At 34.9% G+C, this 12,725-nt stretch overlaps 1 protein-coding gene across 3 annotated transcripts in view; it reads left to right on the plus strand.

The window, feature by feature from the left end:
* Positions 1-7: 7 nt before the first annotated feature.
* Positions 8-12,725, plus strand: part of CENPP (centromere protein P) — a 167,533-nt gene continuing 154,815 nt past the window's right edge. Inside the window, exons 1-7 of one of the 3 annotated variants that reach the window (XM_058171335.1) lie at positions 8-137; positions 531-655; positions 1,711-1,870; positions 2,489-2,643; positions 5,313-5,404; positions 8,229-8,317; positions 10,726-10,822. In XM_058171335.1, the coding sequence (XP_058027318.1) occupies positions 1,734-1,870; positions 2,489-2,643; positions 5,313-5,404; positions 8,229-8,317; positions 10,726-10,822 (570 nt within the window). In that variant the 5' untranslated portion in view covers positions 8-137; positions 531-655; positions 1,711-1,733. Of the gene's footprint in view, positions 138-168; positions 656-1,710; positions 1,871-2,488; positions 2,644-5,312; positions 5,405-8,228; positions 8,318-10,725; positions 10,823-11,992 lie in introns of those variants that run through there. The other 2 variants (XM_058171336.1, XM_058171337.1) reach the window with 2 other exon arrangements.

Here is a 12,725-nt window from a genome sequence, read left to right on the forward strand (position 1 = left end):
TAAGGTCGCCAAGGTTGAGAAACATTCGCCCGAGTAACGTATCGTAAGCGGCTATTCTATTAGACGTGGGTTTCTCCTGAAAAAGACGTAAGAGAGAGAAACTCTGCAGTGTTCATAGACAGCGGCGATAAGTTCAGGTAGGCGCGATACGCTTCTCCACCCAACCCGGAGTCTCAAATTTGTACAAACGCTTATATCTGTGTGACCAGTTTTAATATTTTTAAGCGGAAGTTCAGATGTTAAGTCACTCTTCAATATTTCGAAGCTCTATGTTCTCCTTTTCCTTGTCGTATTCTTTTCCCCCGCCCCCTGACACAGTTGGATCGAACTATCGCATGGAGCTAAAACGGGAGATACGAAGTGGAGAAGAGTTTCTAGACTCATTATGCTGCGCTGCAGAAATGTTTTGTGGCCGAGTAGTGTAAAAATTAATGTACAGTCACCCAGAAAGGAGATGATCTACAACCGATTCAGTATAGAAGCCTCTCTTGTCTTTCTCCGTCTCCTCTTCCCCCCTCTATATTCTGCAGAGTAGTAGCGCTCGAGACGGCTTTCTTTGGCGGCTCATTCGAAGCAGCGGAAGAAGCAGAGTGTAGCTTTCGGTTAGTTTGGTCGGCGGGTTCGAAGACAACCGGCGGGGTCTGGTCCAGGCAAGGTCTGTGAGCATATCGCGCTGCGGGTTGTTTTGTTTTCAGAACTCTCTTCACATAATACAGAGTGTTTTTCTCTTCCTCCTCTATGACTATCATTAAGTGTTGTACCTTATGATTCTTGACGAAATGTATCTTTTCTTTTATGTACACTGAGAGCATATGCACCAAGACAAATTCCTTGTGTGTCCAATCATACTTGGCCAATAAAAAATTATATTCTATTCTACTCTATTTCCCCCAAAACTCCCAACTATTTCTTCTTGAGGATCCCCAGGCTTAGGCGACTAGGTTCCTGGCATCACATCTCTGATGGTTTTTGAAAAGTCTGCTTTTCAGTCATGGAGTTGGAAGTCGTGGTCCAGCAAACATAGACTGCCCTAATGAAAACTCTCTTGCATTATATTTTATATGAATATACTCCTATCCGCACTGCACACCAAGACAACTAGATATAAGAACAGTTTTTCCCCAAACGCCATCACTCTGCTAAAGAAATAATTCCTTCAACACTGTCAATCTATTCACATTAGGCTGCATTACTGTTGCTATTGGTCTTCTCAACATTTCTGTCGCCCATCTCCTCCCCCTTGTGACAGCATGATTGTAACTTTGTTCCTTGTATCCTTGTGATTTGTATTGATATTGTTTCCTAGTATGATTTGATTGCTTATTGTACCTATGACTGTCACTGGGTGTTATGCCTTGTGATTCTTGACAAGGGTATCTTGTTTTTTTTATGTACACTTAGAGCATATGCATCAAAGAATCTTCGTGTGTCCAATCACATTTGGCCAATAAAGAATTCTATTCTATTCTATTCTATTCTATTCTATTCTATTCTATTCTATTCTTCACCCTTTGCTTCTGACGTAAAGTATTACAATTGATAGTTTAATCCCCAATGCTTTCCACAATATTTTCCAAGAAAGCAAATAATAATAATAATGCTTCTTTATTTTTGGCAGACTGATGGAAACAAATTGAAATCTTTAAGTTAGGAAAAGGGGAGAAAAAAAGTTGCCTAACTGCCATATTTATATTAGTTTTCTCTCTTTAGGAAGAAAGAGAAAAAACTGAAAAATGAATAGCAATGAACTTCAGGCCTGCGAAGATGAAATTAAATCTTTGGAAGAAGAAATTAAACTGCTAACAGAAGAATATGAACATAGTCAACACCAGTCAATGGCATATACTGAGGCAGAAATAATGGAGATCATGTAGGTAATTTTTTGTTTGTTTATTTAAATAATGTACATGGATACCCATCTCTGAAATGACACTGGGCAGACTACAAGGATTAGGTAAAGGTAAAGGTAAAGATTCCCCTCACACATATGTGCTAGTCGTTCCCGACTCTAGGGGGCAGTGCTCATCTCCGTTTCAAAGCCAAAGAGCCAGTGCTGTCTGAAGACGTCTCCATGGTCATATTGGCCGGCATGACTAAACGCCAAAGACACATGGAACGCTGTTACCTTTCCATTTGGTAAAAATTGATAGATGAGTTAATTATATCCTGCATAGGGGTTTTGCAAGAGTTTTGGCCTCAAATATCTCAACTGGAAGATACTTGACCTCTCAAAAATATATGAAGAGAATAATTGTTGTACTTGTTGGGGCATTGAAAGATCTGTAAGTTACATGGTGCGTCATCTACTTGTAATATAAAAAATACATCTCTTGTTCAGTCCTACGCCCATTCATGGTTTTTTGTTTTCTCACATAGATAAAAAAATCTGTGGAAAAATAAAAATATTTGTTCATTAACATAGCTTCTATGCCAATGTTCTAGAGGTTTCTCATGCAGATCTAGCTGATAACAGTTTTTCTTACTGTAGGAAATTACTTAGAAAAAAGCCTGAAGAAAAACTGAAGCAATCAAAATTTCCAGATCAGGAAACTGAACTCCACTTGTTGGAAGCTGATCTCTCATTTATAATGAAATTTACAGGCCTTTCCTTTACAAATTATTCACGTAAACCTGTGGAAAAAAGTAGGTATTTTAATTATTGTCACAGTATTATATACTTTTTTCACACTTCATACATTATTTTGATTCAACATTATATTTCTAATCTCAAATATTGATATTGCCATTGTCAACCCTGAAGCTGACCTGACCGAAGCCATCTTGGAGCTTCAGTGTTGCCACAGTGGAGCTGAGGGATAGGGAGGAGGGATTAGAGATTGCTGGGGTTTTGTAGCCAAAATAAAATACTTTCTCGTGGGAACCAAGCACATTCTCACACCTGGTCAGAGGAAGGAGGAGTGATGTCGCCTGGCAGTCAGACAGCACCTTGATTGGGGAAGGGGAAAAATATTTACTTTTAATAGGTGAAAACAGCGGGAACCTTCAAAGACGGTTTTCACCTGATCTGTGCCTATATGACATATCCAATAAAACTATTCTTAGAGGAATCTACCTGCCTTGGAGTTTTGTTTGCTGTGGGTATGTTACTTGGACAGCCATATTTTAATAAAATTAAAAATATTAACTGTTATTCAGTACCTAAAACAGAGAAAACATTACAGTTCAAATTTGGCTAGTCCTATCAACCAAAGAGGATCAAACTGGTCAATCAAATTTCAGTAGTTAGGACAATTACTACATATCTACTTTTATTTCATAGCCCCAAAATTGGACTAAAATTGGATGTAATTGATTAAAACATTCTTTGAATAAAAAACTTCATTATATTAAAAGAAACCCAAAAAATATTCTAATATGCAAATTCTAGGTATTGATATTGTTATTCTAATTTAAGTGAACCACCGTTTATTATGGTTTCCAAATCAAAGCAATCTCAAGTATGGTTTGTTTAAAGCTGACTTATAATAAATCCTAATTAAATATGATTCTGAATTCATACATAATAAGCAATGCTTCAGGGAAATTTACAGGGTTTCTTGGAACACAAACATTTTATGCTACCTTGCATTGCTGCTTTCTCAAAGAATGAGGAAGAGAATGAAGTAAATCTAATATCTCCTAGAGAACTCAAAATTATGTAAAAAACACCAACAACTCCAAAACAAAATTAAATTTAAAGTAACAAAAATGGGATAGCTCTTTATATAATACCTTTTTGGCAGTTTCTAACTGTGTAGGAGATTTATTCTCAAATGCTCTGTGTTTTCTTGCTCTTCCATTCAGAAGAATCCACTAAATTAGGTTGCAATTTTTCGCCAGAAATCAATGCTTGCCAATATTTCAGGTTACCAATTATTTTCTTGGATAAGCGATAATAGAATTGGCTATCATCCCATTCCAAACCTGCAGAAGATCTAACTGATCAGGATTACTGGGAGTTGGGAAACATATAATTTAATAATAATTCTTTTATTCATTAAACCGGAAACTCAGTCAACTGAACATTTAAAAATGTATCACAAATATTATTGACTGGCACTGATGGTTGATACGGGTTGCTGCCAGTGTCCTAGGTATCAACCAAGTATCTTAAAATGTACGATGTTCCGAGAAGCGCATTTTTTTGCAGTTCAGCTGGTGTTATTGCAGGAAGCCGTAATTTCTTGAGGGATTTTGTAAAATTCTTGGACATGGTGGGTATCACTGTCACATGTTTCATCCATAATCATGTAGTTTTATGATATGTCGTGATTTTTTCTAGTTCTTTTTCTTTGACTCTAGTGTCTCCTGGTACAGTGATATCAATAAATTGTACGCTTCGGTTTTCGACGATTGTGATATCTGCTGTGTTTTGTTCTAAATGACTATCCTTGATTCTAATAATAACAATAATATTATTTCAGGTTCATTAGATATTGAACAGCACAGGGAACATGATGAGATATTATGAGGTACCATGGGTTGAGTGATCCAAGCCGGAGTAGAAAAATAAAAACTTCCCAGAGCCCCAACCTTGCCAGATAGTTCAGAATGATAACAGTGCTATAAGTATCAAAAACAGCAAGAGCTAGGTTGGGTTGCATTCACCAATCTGGTTTCAATTGCCAAGGTGATGCAAGCCTGCTCAGTACCATTTCTCAACCAAAAGTCCAATTGAAATGGGTGCAGTTAATCAGCATTACAGAAGTAGCTGCGGAGTGTTGAGACCACCACCAGTTTTATCGCCTTTCCCAGAAAACAGAATATTTAAAACCAAGCTCTGTGGTGTCCTGTTTGTCAGGCAGACTTACTTGGACTTTTGAGAGCATGTTTGCTAAAGGGACCACACCTAATTCACAGAACAGCCTATGGGGTGGTCAGTTACATTTACAGAAGGCAAATCTGTGAGGTTGCTCTCGGCCTATAATCACTGGTGTTCTCTACCAGTGAACTTTGTATTTTTTTTTAAGCAAATAGACATGTTTTCAGAGAAAGCGGAGCTGAGCTATATGACATTTTCATTGTCTAAAATGCCAGAGGTATTTTGTAAAGTTGCTGGAGGTTATAGTTTGCAGCCTGAAAACTTCCCTATTTTAATTTTTTTTAAAAACCCTTTAAAAAAAAAGTTCCTCCAGCCACATTGTTGCCCAGAGTCCACCACACTGTCTATTTGTATTTTAGACAGACTGCTGCATTAATGAACTGACTATGTATCTTATATTAAATATGGTTAGCTTTTAAATATTATTGATTAATAAAGAACACATATGATTGAAGCTGATTGTGTATTTTAATATTTCCTTTTATTACAGATGGATCTAAAACTATTCAAATTTATAAGCTATCAGGAAAGTGTCAATCAATCTCATTTCTGTTGGAATTTAAACTCACGGAAGAAAATCAGGTATTGGAAGATGTTTTTAAACAACTGAATTTGTGACATTTCTTGTGAAACTATCCAATGGTTGTTGTTACTATAATTTTGATACATTGATTTATTTTTCCGAAAAGGCTAATAATTTTATGCTGATGAATATGTATTAAAATATTGTATTTCTGTACTAATGCATAAGTTTTGGATACCACATAATACCGTATTCCAAACTTCATACTTTATATTTGATTGAGAATTAATACTATTTACATCGGATTAATGTAAGCTGAATTTTCATGTGGTTAAATACATAACATAATAGGATAAACAGTTGAAGAAGAAAGAGGAAGATGAGGACATAAATTTCCTCATTATTTTAACTGTATAATTTTTCGAACAGTTATCTTGACAGGAAAGAGTTAATAAAAGAAACAGAACCTGAAACCCTGCACAAAAATGAATCCCAATAAAATTAAATAAAATTTGCCAAAACTTACAGCTTAAATGTATTCTGTTTGTTTTGGAAACACACACAAAAGTAAGTTCTAGTAACATTTCAGTTAGAAATGTATTCTTATGCTTGATTTTTTAGAAACGAGTTAAATTGGTAAACAAGCAAGGACTAAATCTAAATTGCCAGTAGGTGGCATTTCTTCTTAGGCTTGCAGAGCTGCCTTCCGTAGTGGTAGCATGATCCCAGAAAAAGATGTGTTTGGATTACAGAGTTGCCAATAGGAATTGTTTGCACACTTGTAATCCAACATCCTTTTTCTTTTGAATCTGAAGCATTGCACAGGCTCCAATATCTATCATAAGTTTGTATTTTGAAATGTTTTGTATTTCCTTTTCTTCCATTTCCCTGTTTTTTTCTAAAGGATCCACTTGTTTTAATTTTTAATTGCTTTAGTTTTTTTAAATCTTTGGAATGGAATACAGGTATATACATAATAAAAGCTTTGAACTGCTTTGAAGATACATACAGCCGTCATTGATAATTGTAAGTCAGGTCACCATGTGACCAGACCCAATTTCACAACCATTTTTGTAGCACATCACAATCATGTCACTGCAGGATGCTGCAGCTGGTCATGAATGTGAACCAGTTGCCAAGCACCCGAATTGCAAAGATGTGACCATGGGGGTGATGCAAATCGTAAGTGCAAGTACAGGTCATAAAACATTTTTTCTGAAACTGTCCTAACTTTGTATCATTATTAAACAGTCACAAGTTGAGGAATGCCTGTATATAAAACAAGTTAAATAATATGTGGCAATTTGCTCCTTCAATCATAAGATGACAACTCACTATTAACTATTGTAACTATTAGATATAGTGTCTATATCTAAAATATTGTGCCATTGATAAGTTTTGTTTCTAGGAATACACAGGAACATTTTCACACAGCAGAAGTTTAACAGCATAAAAGCATTATCTTTGTTTTTGATTTAGTATGCTGTAAATTGAATCATAGTGGATCTAAAAAATGATTTATTATTTAGCACAAGGATTTTGAATCTAAGGTATTGTCCTGCTCTGCAAAGACGATCCTGTATATGGAGAGCAACTGGCATGATATGTTGTAGGCTTACATTTTTCTTTACTGAACAACAGGTGAACAGGTGTACAAGAAGAGTTTTCTGATAGAGTCCCCAGTGCCTTCTTAATAAGATTGATTTTAGCAGCAATTATCCTGAGTTAATTGCCTGTTCTTGTTGTCTGGTAATTAGAAACTTGACAATATAAAGTATGGCAATGACTACTAAACATGCTGGATTCATAAATTAAATAGGCATTTAGATTAAATATACTTTAAAATCTAAATGTTAAAATACAATTCTTTGCAAATGCCATATTCGATCATATTTTGATGAAATAATAAAGTAGGATCCTGTTTGAGTTTAATATATTCCATAAAATAAACTCTGGAAAAGTAAACTTGAGAATACAGTACACAAAATATCTAAATATGAATTCCAAAAATTGCATTATAAATTCACAATGTGATTTTAATAATAAAAACAAAGTTTAAGAAAAAGAAAATAATGTGCCCCCCTTGCAAAACAAGGTCAAATATCTACAAACATCACATACATTTAGTTATTTTCCTTCCTGCATCTACTTTTCGGACCATGAGTTTTCAAATTTTAAAATCCCTTCAAGGGATTGAAAATGTGTATGTTTTTTTTTTATTTGCATTTATATCCCGCCCTTCTCCGAAGACTCAGGGTGGCTTACACTATGTTAAGCAATAGTCTTCATCCATTTGTATATTATATACAAAGTCAATTTATTGCCCCCCAACAATCTGGGTCCTCATTTTACCTACCTTATAAAGGATGGAAGGCTGAATCAACCTTGGGCCTGGTGGGACTTGAACCTGCAGTAATTGCAAGCAGCTGTGTTAATAACAGACTGTCTTAGCAGTCTGAGCCACCAGAGGCCCTTCCCCCACCCCCACCCACTCTGCCCCTGCCCTCCCCTTTTGTTTTAATGTTGATTTTAATTGTTTATGTTTTAATTGTATACACACAACTGTGTGTGTGTGTGTCTGTGTGTGTTTAAGACTAAGCCACCCACAGTTTTCCTATGGTAAGATAGGCAGCCAATACATTTTATAAATAAATAAACCTGGGTGCATTCTCAGAAGCTCTTTGCTGCTATGTCATAATCAACTTGATCATGCTCTACCAATTGGCAGTTATTTTGGGGAACATTTAAATCTCAAGCTCATTTGAAGTTTCTCATAACATTTATATTTAAATACAGTATTAAGTAAGCCGTGACTCCTTCACAGATTTATTCATAAATTTGAGTTGTTCTTCACTTTTTTATTAATAAACTTTCTTTCTCCAGATGAACAGAAATGCTTCAGCTATAGTAACTGATCTTAATATTATAACAGAATGTGACATGCCCTGTGATTTAAGCAACCTTGTTTCAAGGTAAGATTTCAAATTATTTGATGTGTTGCTACTGGGTGGGTAGGTGGGGAATAATCATAAGGAAATTGTGTTGTGAGAAAAAGAGATTTAAATTTCTTCCATGCACTGAAAAGCAGTGGTTGGCAGTTATTTTTTATTTATAAGATTTATTAAGAAAGGACTCTGGGCAACATACAAAAAACATACAAAAAAGTGACAATCAGAAATATATAGCAATCAAACACCAACCTAACCTTAATCGTTTCATAGTTCCCACCACCAATCTCTTTCCACTTATGACTGTATGACTATAACTTGTTGCTGGCAATCCTTATGATTTATATTGATATATTGATCATCAATTGTGTTGTAAATGTTGTACCTTGATGAACGTATCTTTTCTTTTATGTACACTGAGAGCATATGCACCAAGACAAATTCCTTGTGTGTCCAATCACACTTGGCCAATAAAAATTCTATTCTATTCTATTCTATTCTATTCTATTCTATTTAGGAATATACTACAGTCGTCTTCCTCTTTTTGAGACAATCATTGAACTTTCATCCATTTAGTGTTAGATAAGATTTTTTTCATAATGATCCATGGTGAGAAGCCAGCTGAAGAGTAAACTTAGTTTGATCATGCCAGTCTTCTTTAGACATGAATCATGACATCCAGTTTTTGCTTTTCTTTCTTACATTCAGCACCGTTGCCTTCTTTTTCCTTTCAGCCTTTTACAGAAGTTAAAGGTTAAGCAAATCTTATTAGAGTAGGCCAGGGGAGTAGCCAGCAAATTCTGGGAGTTGAACTCCACAAGTCTTAAAGTTGCCAAGTTTGGACACCCCTGGAGTAAGCACATGTTAGCAGGTTCTTTCATTCTAGACACATTTCTCTTCATTCCTCCTTTTCCCTATGACTTTCTTATCATATTTTTAAAGGAGAATATTTGTAGCTCAGGGTTGACATGAGTGGTCCTTGGTGCTCTCTGAGCTTGCTTTCTTGTAGACATTTCATTATCCAAACTACCGTAGGTAACATCATCAGCGCTAGTAAGGAGTGCTGTTTGCTGTCACTTTATATTCTAGTGGCTTGCCTGTCAGTGTCGGTGGGGGTGGTTTTAGAGATTCTTTGATTGGGCTAATTGCTTATGTGGCAGTTTCTTGAATGGGGTCTTGTTTACTTGATTGTTGATCTGAGGTTAACCTTGCAGTTAAACTGTATGTTGATCTGGGTGCTGATTGCTGGTGGAGAGATGCTTGGGGTCTCTTTGTTCCTTTTTGGGCTGCGTGATAGTTTCTTTTGCATAGAGTATCAAGGACCTCTCGTATCATATTTTTACTTTAATACCCTACCATTTGGCTTTTGGTTTGTTACATTTTTAGTACAGTGACTTTAGACTGAACTTAAAATGCTCTGGAACACTTGTTCTTGCAGTAATTTGGAAGGAAATGGTACAAAATATCCAAATCATGTTAATAATAACAATTCAGTTACGCTGGCTTTGAATTACTGAACACAGCTATCTTCTCTTTTGTTGCTTTTTTAAAGATAATATGTATTGTCACCTGCTATTTTAACCTTAGGCCTGGAGTGGGTAATGTAATGGTTAAATAACCATGTTGCTAAAACACTATATAAAGTTTTTCTGTATCTTTTTAAAGTTCAGTTGTTCGTTGTTTTGTCTTTCCAGTAAATCTGCCAGACACAATATTGTTTGTTGTGTTTCAGAAAAAAGCATGTTTAGAAATTATACAGCATGCCTTAAACCAAAATGTGGCCTGTTTGATTTTATAAACTCAATAATTGTGGCTTATTAGTAAACTGTACATAGCACGACATGTAAATCCAATCATAGACCTGATTAAATTATCATGCTAAGTAATACTTTGTTTTAATAACTGTCTCTTGAAGAAACCAAAATCAGTATTTGTTAAACAAATTAGTTTCCTTTGGAGGAAGAGAGTGGTTGGTAAAATTAGGGGGACAAAATTATATGTCTTTTGAATTGTTGATTTAGCTTTTTAAGCACTAACATATGGTGCTAATATGTCTTTATATATGTGTAAAGTTTATTATTAATATTGCTGTAGACTACCTAGATGTTCAGCAGGAAAGGAGATTATTGAAAGCAAAATGATGGGAGGAAATACATTTCAATTATATTACAAGATGGGCGACTATATAAATGTTTTAAATATATAAATAAAATTAATACATAAAAACTAAGCCGCAACTTACCAAGATTTATTAAAGTAACAAATGATCTTAAATAAAACATTTACAACTTAAGGACACTGTTCATCAATTTAATTATGCAAAAATGTTTGAGACTAATAGTTTTTGCCACTTTTTATGCATTCAAGAGCTTAGAAAAATAGTAAGAAAAGTTATCCATGCAAAAAATAATATATATATTAATGGATTCTAGGGTTGAAGAAAATGGGAATCTCTGCCTATTCTTCAGAAGTCTCACTTGCTTCTCTGAATGGTGTAAACATCGGGAACGTACTTTTGCTCATTTTAAGGTAGTATTTTGGAAACATTAATTTTGGTGCATGAATTAGTGGAGCTAAATGAATGTGTAGTGATCCATGGATTTAATATATCATTGTGATATTATAAATTGAGAGTATTTCAGTAATATAAGTTTTTGAAGATTGCAATGCTTCAAAATTCTACTGTTTATAATTTCCTATGTAGAAATGTGATTTTTTTTTCTTTCCCAATGACTATACAAAACACCAGCTTGTGATATTAGTCTGAGGACTGTTTTAAAAAGAATGGCCAGAAAGTTTCTCTCATCCAGTATAGATTGTAAAATAATATTTTGGCAAACCCACAATTTTAGATATTATGTTGTATATTCATTTATTTATTATATAGCTGGACTACCATCATCAGATCAACTCTGGGCATTATATAAAACAATTTAAATAACCAAGTAATAAAAATCTAAGTATAAAATAATAATTCATAAAATAATGTAACAATAAAAGAGCAAGCACAAAGTGCTGTACAACTGTGCCAACAACGTAGCAGAATAGCAGAAAGAGGTACATCTCAGAATTTTTTAGTAGAAAAAACTTTATCTTAGTGTTATAAAAGGATTACAGAACAGATGCCAACCAGACCTGTATTCACATATCTCACTAAGTAAAAATAATTCATTAACTCACCTAAAGTTTCTGGTTAGTAATAATCTCGCCTCAGATAAACCTTATTGGCTATTGTATTGCCATTGCAACTAAATAATAGGTGCCTTATGAATTTCTGGAAGAAGAACATTCTGAGTGTAGGTGCCACAACTCAAGGTAGAGAAAGCTCCTACCTTGAGTAATTACAAGGTGCCTCTTGTAGTGTGTCACTCTTGGTATCCACAACAAGACTTCTGATAAGTTTAATGTTTTAATGATTACATTTAGCTGTACAAAATTGTAATTACAGATCAGTTCTGTGTCTGTATAGGCAGTCTGTCCAGTATTCTGGTCCCAAGTGGTTTAGGGACTTACATGTCAAAAACACTCTGGAACTAATGGAGCTAATTAGAAGCCAGTTTAGTTGTATCACCAGGGGTGTTACTATATTAATAACCATAGTCAATTTTCAATAGATCATGTGCAAAGGTATTTGTATTAGCCTATCTCTGTCGGATGCAGTTTGCCTAAATAAAAATGTGATTAATTATGTGTCATTAGGTTGGTGTTAGTTCTTCAGGACCATATAGATCGACCTTTTCCAGGATGATGTGGACTTTCAAACCTTTCAAGGGTGCTTCTATGGCTGCTGTAATCAAGTCCATTTGCCTTATTCCTCTTGTCTTTCCTTCCATCTTTCCCAGAGTTGCAGCTTCTCAAGAGAGTTGGGTCTTTGCATAATGTGCCCAAAATATGGTATTATGAGTATGGTCATGTATACCTTGAGTGAAAACTCTGGATTGTTCTATGATCCATTTATTTCTTTTCTTGGTTATCCACAGTATACTCAAGAGCGTTCAATTGTTGCTTGGAATATCAGAGTGATTAATATGAGAATATCCTATAGAATCCCCATAGAACAGTATGGTACAGTAGGAAGAGTGGGGAATCATGTGATTTCAGTTGAATGAAGGCAGGAAGGAAGATTAAAATGTAGCCTAGTCCTGTTGATGGTAGGAAGAATTCAAACAAACCAATTCGCTCAGGGGTTTTGGGAAGTAGGACGTAGGAGAAATGAGGAAACTACCACTTTATCATTTTACTGTCTGTGATAAGTAAAATATCTACAAAAGAATAGTAAACCTTTTTTCTTTATAATTATTTATTAGGCATGGAGAATTCTAGACAACAGGAAGCATGTGCAGACTAAAATCAATCAGAAATCTCTGTAAAGGTTTCACATCATATAAATTCACCATATAATTGAAGTCTGATATCTTAAATTGCTAAAAGT

This window comes from Ahaetulla prasina, chromosome 2 (genome assembly GCF_028640845.1).
Source record: "Ahaetulla prasina isolate Xishuangbanna chromosome 2, ASM2864084v1, whole genome shotgun sequence".
NCBI lineage: Eukaryota > Metazoa > Chordata > Lepidosauria > Squamata > Colubridae > Ahaetulla > Ahaetulla prasina.